The sequence below is a fragment of the Halichoerus grypus genome, chromosome 7, assembly GCF_964656455.1.
Source record: "Halichoerus grypus chromosome 7, mHalGry1.hap1.1, whole genome shotgun sequence".
Taxonomy (NCBI): domain Eukaryota; kingdom Metazoa; phylum Chordata; class Mammalia; order Carnivora; family Phocidae; genus Halichoerus; species Halichoerus grypus.
Window position 1 is genome coordinate 77,530,473 of NC_135718.1, and position 8,999 is coordinate 77,539,471.

At 41.9% G+C, this 8,999-nt stretch overlaps 1 protein-coding gene across 2 annotated transcripts in view; it reads left to right on the top strand.

Annotated features, from left to right (window-relative positions):
- RNLS (renalase, FAD dependent amine oxidase) overlaps positions 1 to 6,392 on the top strand; it is a 259,308-nt gene extending 252,916 nt beyond the window's left edge. For both annotated transcript variants that reach the window (XM_078077787.1, XM_078077788.1), the window contains exon 7: positions 4,722 to 6,392. In XM_078077787.1, the coding sequence (XP_077933913.1) occupies positions 4,722 to 4,874 (153 nt within the window). In that variant the 3' untranslated portion in view covers positions 4,875 to 6,392. The remainder of the gene's footprint in view (positions 1 to 4,721) is intronic.
- Positions 6,393 to 8,999: the final 2,607 nt, after the last annotated feature.

Here is an 8,999-nt window from a genome sequence, read left to right on the forward strand (position 1 = left end):
AATACAGTATGTCTTCCATTTGAGCTTCTGCCAGCTCAGTGTGTGCCTCTGAATAACACTTTTTGTGTAGATGGTTCCCTTTGAAGACCTTCATTTGATCAATTGCATGTACAATACTGTCTTTTTTTTTTTAACTCAATAAACGTTCATTGCACACGTAATAGAGACTAGGCACCATCCCCAGCCTTGGATACAAGGATTGGTGCGGCCCAGCCCCTGCTCCTCGAGGCATGCAGTCTAGGAAGGGAGACAAATCTGGACGTAATTACAGTGCAAAACAGCAAGTAACATCACAGATAAAATAACACGCTGTAAAGGCTCTTGCCCTGCCCGGCAGAGCACGAAGACCTCAGTGCAGGTGACGTTTGTGCTGCTTCTAGAAGGGCAGCGAAGAGGGGGGAATGGTACACCATCACCCCGCAGGACGGCTGGTTCAAAGTCACAGAAACACGACAAAGAAGGGCGTGTTTGAAGCACGCTTCAAGGTGAGTCCACCTAAACGCCGTGAGATTGATTTCCTCCCCAAACTGCAGACTTGGCCAATCAGCAGCCCAGTCTTCCAGCCACGTGACCTCGCATCTGGCCTGTACCAGTCCTCAAACGGAATTACACGGCACCGACAAATTGTCAGCTCACCCTGGGCAGAACGTTCTCCCACCAGCTCCCTCCTGCTTAATACCTGTTAATGTGCAGTAGTGATGGTTTATCTGTACAGGGATGTCAACTGGAATGTGTCAGAACTTTATCACACATGGAGATTTGTGTGTGTGTGTAAATTATATATAGACATACACGTATGTATATATGAGTACATATGAATGAGCTATTCCATTTATGTGATTTTCTAGATGCGTTAAGCTAAGAGACCATCAAACGTTTTTGTTTTGTTTTAAAAATCATACATATATATGGACATGCATTATTTTGTATTATACATATGTGCATTCGTATATATGTATATGAATGAGTTACTCTGTTTATATGAATTTTCAGATGCATAAAACTACCAGTGACTATCAAACATTTTTGTTTGTTTTATTTAAATTAAGTCTTCAGGGGCGCCTGAGTGGCTCAGTCATTAAGCGTCTGCCTTTGGCTCAGGTCATGGTCTCAGATCCTGGGATCGAGCCCCACATCGGACTCCCTGCTCAACGGGAAGCCTGCTTCTCCCTCTCCTGCTCCCCCTGCTTGTGTTCCCTCTCTCTCTGTGTCTCCCTCTGTCAAATAAATGGATGAAATCTTAAATAAATAAATAAATAAATAAATAAAGTCTTCATGGAAATATTTCTGAAAGTGTCAGAAGGGTGAGTTCTGGAGTCCACGTGCTCTGTTCGGATCTCTGTTTCTTCACCTCCTAGCTCTCTGTCCTTGGGCAGGTGACAATCTTTCTGAGTCTCAGTGTTCTCCTCTATAAAATGAGAATAGTAGTAACTGCCTCACAGGGTGGCTGTGTTCATTAAATGGGTGCACATGTAAAGCATGTGTATGCAGCGAACATTCAAGAAATGCTAACAAGTAATACTTTATGCATATTAGAACTGGTTCTTGAATATTGGGGCCATTATTATGAGCATTGATGATTGTGGGAAAACATAGCTGGCACCCTCATGGCCTATTAAAAGTCAGAAAATGATTTGCCCCTCTACTCAGTGGTCCCAGACTGCCAAGCTTCTGCCCAGTCTTGTCTGGTTTTTGAATGTTTATATAACATCCCTTGTTTTCAGACTACCAGCTATCACACTCTGAAATCATTAATATGTATGAGAACCTAACAGTTTTCCCTTAGTGTTTCACTGGCAAATCAAATAATCCAACCTGTTTAAATTCTATCTGAAGTAGGAATTTAGGGGCGCCTGGGTGGCTCGGTTGGTTAAGCGTCCAACTCTTGATTTCAGTTCAGGTCGTGAGCTCAGGGTTATGAGATCGAGCCCTGCATTGGGCTCCACACTGAGTGTGGAGCCTGCTTGTCCCTCTCCCTACCCCTCTGTTCCTCCCCTTGCTTGCACAAGCACTCTCTCAAATAAATAAATAAGTAAAATCTTGAAAAAATTAAAATAAAAAAGTAGGAATTTAAAGGCTCTGACTGAACGCCCAAGTCTGTGCTTCAGTGTCCACACTCTGTGTTTTCTGTTATTCCACTCAAAGATCTTGTGAGCCGATTTCAAGATTATTAGCTATGGAAAGACAGATGCTGCATGAGCTCACTTCTATGCAGAATCTAAACTAGTCAGACTCATAGAAGCAGAGAGTAGAATGGTGAAGACTAAGAGCTGGTGGGAGGGGGGAATGAGATGTTGGTCCAAGGTACGAAGTTTCAGTGACACAGGGTAAGTCTGTTCCGGGGATCTGATGTGCAGCAACATGACTTAGTTACCAGTACTGTACTGTGGACTTGAAATTTCCTAAGACGATAGATCATAAAGTGATTCACCAGAAAGAAGGGAGGGAGGGAGGAAAGGAAGGGAAAGAGGAAGGGAAAGGGAAAGGGAAAGGGAGAGGAGAAGAGAGGAGAGTAGAGGAAAGGAAGGAAAAATGATAACTGAGCTGATGATATATTAGCTTGATTATGATGATGATTTTACAATGTATACATATGTATATCAAAACATCAAGTTGTATGCCTTAAATATATACAATTTTTATTTGTCAATTATACTCCAGTAAAGCTGGGAAAAATCAAATTGCAACTGAACATAATAAAACTATGGTATAATTTTTAAGTAGGCTCCACGCTGGGTGTGGAGCCTCATGAGGGGCTTGACCTCAAGACCCAGGGATCAAGACCTGAGCTGAGATCAAGAGTTGGACACTTCACCGACTGAGCCACCCAGACACCCACTGTGGCATAACTTTTAAAGAAGATTATCTGCAGTGTGTATGAAAGATGCTGCTCCTACCAAGTGACCTCCAGGAAAATGAGAGGATGCTCTTAAAATTTTACATTCGTATCTGAGCGACACAGGACTTTAAACGTCCCTATCTTTAGTGATTCAACAAAGAAATAATTGTAACTAACCTCCTTATTAAAGCTAAATATGGCTCATAAAAAAATCTATGCAAAACTTCTTCTGGTTTTAAAAAATCGTCCAAGCATGTACTAACTCAGCTTACCTAGAACCAAATCTCAACCCCATAATCCAAATAGCATTTGATACATTTCTTGATTTTTTTTTGGTAATTTATAAATAAACAACTCCTCGTGGGCCTTAGCCTATTACTTTCCATGAACACGTATAAGAGACCAGAACTGCCCTGTTGTAGTCTGTGTGAATGTCATGCCCTGAAGTTGTGCAGGGAAGCAACCCCAAGTGAGATTGACTTTTTTTTTTTATAAAGGAGGAGATTTTATTGATTTATTTTTTAAGTAAACTCTACCCCCAACATGGGGCTCGAACTCACAACCCCAAGATCAAGAGTCGCATGCTCTATCAACTGAGTCAGCTGGGCACCCCAAGATTGCCTTTATAATAAGTTTGTGTGATTTGTTTTTTAGGGGGTTTTTGTTCTCCAGGAGCCAAACTGTCTCATGTCCAAGATGACTGTGTTCACACACCCCTGTCGCCTGCTCATTCTTCTGGCTGTGAATGCTTATTAGCAACATCCTTCCCAATTTTCAGAATATTTTTCTCAGGAAATAACCTCTATGCCTTTTCAGCATTTCAAATGTTATAAACCTCATTCTATAAAATAAAATAAATCCCAGACTTTAGCTAATTCTCTCCCCTTTGGCTCATAAGTAGTAAATTCTTTTATTTTTTTTTTAAAGATTTATTTATTTATTTATTTTAGAGAGAGAGAGAGCATGCAAGTCGGGGCAGGGGCAGAGAGAGAATCTCAAGCAGACTCCCTGCTGAGCATGGAGCCCTACATGGGGCTCGATCTCACGACCCTGACCTGAGCCAAAACCAAGAATCAGGCACCCAACTGACTGAGCTACCCAGGTGCCCCTCATAAGTAGTAAATTTTACATTTTTAATAGACTTTTGTTTAGAAGTATTATACATTTTAATTCCGAAACACTAAGTGCCTCTTATCTTGCCTCTCAGCCATGTCCCTTCCTCTGATTAGCCCCTTTCCAAAACACACTTTGTTCTCTCTTGCTCATGGACTATGGGGCCTTTATGCTTGCTGCTCATTCTCTTTGGAAAGCCTTATCCCTGTTTCTTAAACTCCTACGCGTCCATCAGAACTCAAGTGATATGACCCGTCCCCTCCCCTTTGAAGGCTTCTCTATCTGGGTGTGCTGGGTTGGGTACCCCCAGGTGTTCCCATAGTGCCCTCTTACTCACCCTGTCTTAGCCCTTAGATGCTGTCATATGCCCGCACTCTGTGCTGAACTGGAAAATCCTTAAGGACACATTCCTTCTCTCTTTTCTGTTTCCCTTGTCTAGCACGTCACAGGGACTCCATTATTGGTAAATGATTTCATGAATATCATTTCCCCCTTATACAAAAAAAAAAAAAACACTGTACTTCCAGCTAATTGAGCCTATCATGACCTACTAATTTTCAAGTTCTGATAAGTTTGTCAACTAACTGAAAATGTCAACATTTGAGAAGGTCAGCATGACTACTTGGGTGAGAAGAGGGGCTTAGGGGTCTCGGTTTTGTGAGACATGGCGATTTCTTCAGGTGGGTGCTGACATCACAGCACAAGAGGGCAGAGAATGTCAACCACAATCCTTTTGTGTTGTAGTTATTGTTGTTTTTAACCTTTTCAGGTTACAAATGCTGCCATCAACTCCCATGGCCAGTTGACTCTTCATCTCAAACCTTTCCTTGTGTGTGGAGGGGATGCGTTCACCCAGTCCAACTTCGATGGCTGCATCACTTCTGCCCGGTGTGTTCTAGAAGCTTTAAAGAACCATGTTTAGCACTTGTATCTTTGTCCTCTATGTGAGCTTTGGGTTTTTGTTTTCACAAGTTTCTGTTATCGATTATTTTGCTCTCTATTTTGTTGAGAGAAATTACTGAAAATTTTTCAAATGGAGTATAAAATTGATTTTATGATTTTGACAGTTACAACCCATGCTAGAATGAAAATTCCTTGTACCATGCACCTTTCATGGTGTTTCTGAATTGTCATGACTACTCCTCGTCAGAGGAAAACAGTGCTTAAGAATAACAAATGGCCCTCCCAAAAAAGCATGTCCAATCAGAGTAACAGTTCATGTTCCAAAATCCTTATTCTTTTGAAAATTTCCATTCCAAATAAAGAATAATTATTATCCAATCCTCATTTTTAATCTTCAAGTATGTCCTTGATTCAGTGTTTTTGCCAATTGCTGAACTACGGGATTCCCCCAAACTGTGGCTAACGGAGCGTAATTTCTGTCTCTCTCTAGTTATTAAACCGTCCTGAATAGTAGGTCATAGATGTCATTGTTTCTAGGAATATCGTTTGGAGGGCAATTGAATGACAAAGAAACCCCTCTTCAAATTTTCACATAATAACCAGATGCAACTTGACTCTCCAAGTCATATCATAGTTTTTAACCTTAAAAAAGAATTCAGTCCTAACATGAAAGGTAAAAATTAAATAGAAGCTGAGAGACAATATATTGATCTTTACCTCTTGCTCTACCGGATGGCTGGTGCCATTAACTTCATGTGGTCCCTGGGATGACCTGTGTGGCATTTAGAGTGTGTCGAGTTTAATGAATTTAATACAACAAGAAAATTTACTGAACTGGAAAATAGATGCACTTAAAATAGTTCAATATTTGCCAACTTAGAGGTTCAGCATATCACCCACATGCTTCAGTGACCCACCTGCTTCCCGTCACTTGCTGGCTGGACAGAAATTGATCCCCACCTTCTAAACCAGCTACCTGTCACTAAAGGAAGGGGGAACTGCATGTGATTTCTGGTTTGATGAGATGACTGATATTGAGATTTCTTTCATCATTTTGGCCCATATTTAATTAACATTTGTTTTTCTCTGGGTTTTACCCTGGAAGCATGGCCGAAAAGACATTCAAATGTGTTAACTATCTTGTGTTTAACTGATGCCATTCTGGAGCCATTGGATTAATAACCTCCTGAAGCCTTAAGAACAATTGTTACATTCGTCTCATGAACGCTCATCCTCCAAAGAAAAGAGCAAAAATGGACTTATGAAGGCGGGGTGAGTTACTTAGAGAAAAGATTCATCTAAGTCATTACTGATGACTTTTAATATCTACTCCTTCTAATTCCCTAATAATTCCGCATCTGTTTTGAAAAATCTATGGCACGTACGGGAAAAAGCTCAAGCCTGCTTAGTATGTAGATCATCATTACTTCGCCATTTGAGTCGTTTTGAAAACTCATTTTACACGTAGATCCATCTCTGCGAGGAAGAGGCCAATTGCCTGCTGCTCAAATGAGGAAATAAAATGTATCCACCGCTTGTGTTGTTTATTTTCATTCACCTCTTTCCCTTCAGAAATTGAACCGGGAAGAAAAATATCTTGTGCTGGAGGCCATCCTAGAAGGCCACGAAACTCAGATGGCCAGGATGCCCTGAAAGACCCAGGGCGAGGGCATCTGATGCCCCTGGAAGTAGTGGTCGGCAAGCATCTGGAGCACTTACAAAGGTGGATGTATGTCAGCCCGCAGGACCACACAGCACTGTGGTATTTGCAAACAAGAACTTTTATTAAATCAAGCCAGCCAAGGAAAGCTGCTCTGTTTTGAAAGGAGCGTATTTAAGTGAGAAACGGCTGGAGTGGTGGGGTGATTTAATACTTGTTAGCTGATAAATATAGCCTTCGCCAGAATAAAACTTTATGATGCAGTGTTGAAAAGCTTAATTACTAAACCGTCTATGCAGATCTTTCTTGCTCAGAAAGCGAGGTTGACAAATTATAGCAGTGGAATAGTATTTTTCACCTTTGGCATTTCTGAAGGGGAGAAGTATGTCTAAAAACATCGAGAAAGCAGTAATAATCCCAGACCAGATATTACCGAGGGGGAAAAAAAGACACTTCCTTGAGTCACCAAGCCTTCTGTGCAAAATGCCATCATCCCCACCCCCCGCCTACCCACTACCTTGTTAAGTAAAAAGAACAAGGTCAATTTTACATTTACAAGGGTATTTTATACTCATCCGAGTACATATATATATGTATACATACACACACACACACACACACTCATCCAAGTACATACATATATATTGTATATAAAGTATATATTCATCCAAGTACATATATATATATGTATGTACGAGTATATACTTTATATATAATATCCATAACGATATGCCAGAAGAGGAGCCCACACGTCTATAACCCTTTTCTGTTTACAAGGCACCACACTGCTGCTGGATGAACATGGTCACCAAAGCTGAACCAAAATACTAGTTGGAGGTACGGTCCTCACTATGTATGTGGCTCTCTCATGAGGCTTCATTTCAGAGAGCTAACACTAACGCTGATGTGATATATACAGGCGTCTGATACGGAATAAAGTCTCCATAAGCCCTGGCTGAATGATGGATCTTCCCGTGATTTTCGTTCGCTGGCTTATTTCCTTCCTCGGGGGTCGCTGGCTCTGACAAATAGCTGCATCCTGGCGATGCTGAGTTTCAGCGCAGGCGCGGTTGGCTAAGCATGCAGACCCCTGCGCACCTGTCCTTCCCTCTGTGAACCTGTCGGGCTCGTCGTTCCCTGTGTCCTTCTCCTGACCTCTGTCCTGTCTTTCTCCCCTTCTGCTTTTTCTCCTGTTTCTTCCTCCAGGCCCAATCCTCCATTCTCAGAAACCTGGAGTCGAAGTGCAATCACGTTGTGATTCATAGTATTTGTGATTCCTTGTTTTAATATATCGCTTTTTCCCCACCCTAAAATTTAAAGCAGTCAATCTGGCTTTTTCTTCGAGGTGACTGGACAATCATTATTTTGATTTTCAGAAGTAATGCGAGAATTTAAAACTGACTAAGCTTTCGGGGATCTTGGCACTAATAACCTAAAAAATACACACAAAGCATGCATGGTACCAGGCTCTGCGGTGGGCACAAGGGACCATCATCAGCAGTGTCCACCCAAAGAGTCCAGTTAGGGGCAGACAAGTCCCATGGAGTGGGAGGTGGGGTAAAGGTCCACCTTGGTGTCATTGCAGGCAGTAGATAAGATGCTCTAACTCAAGAAGCTGGGGAATCCAAAGAGAAAGAACTAGGTTTTCTTGAGAGGGGGTCCCTGAACAGATGTGGAGATGTGTCAGTCAAACGCATCCAACAACGTCCCGCCCTCCGCACCGTACCTGGGCTGACCTGGCTGACTCCACGAGTCCAAACTGCGCATCGCTGTGGTTAAGACAACTGAGTGCTTTCAGTGGAGAAGGCTCAGTGGAACATAGAAGAAGAAGCTTCAGCAAAGCTCACACGAGCCTGGGGCAGGACTGAGCTGCTGTATTCCAGTAGGGAATGTGTTTGTGTTCCCGCCAGGACCATCTGGACAGGTAAGCCAGGGAAGGTGGAAATGGGATGTGTTCTTTGTTTCCTTTTCCACGGACGGTGATTATAATCCACTTAAGAGGCTCATCTGCCTTAGATGAGCCTGCTAGTGAGAGAGAGTCTTTAAGAGAGTGTTAATTTAAAACACATGTAGAATCATAGAATCTGGGAATGTCTGGGTTTGGACAGGCTTGGAGACCATTTAGACCAGTTCTTAGCCATCTTGGATTTTGAATCTTCATGAGAAACTATAGAAAACTATGAATCTTCACCTAATAACAATGAAAATGCACATAGACACATAGAATTCACACACCATTTTAGAGCCTGCTTGCTAGCTGCCTATTTTTGTAAATAAAGTTTTATTGCACACAGCCTTGCCCATTCCTTTGTATTGTCTGTGGCTGTTTTTGCATTACAACAGTAGAGATGAGTGATTGCGACAGAGACCGTAGGGACTGCAAAGCCTAAAATAGTTACTATCTGGTCCTTTAAGAAAAAAATTGCTGACTCCTGTTCTAGAGGGTTACAGGCCTCCGCAATCTATTTTTAGACACTCAGAGGT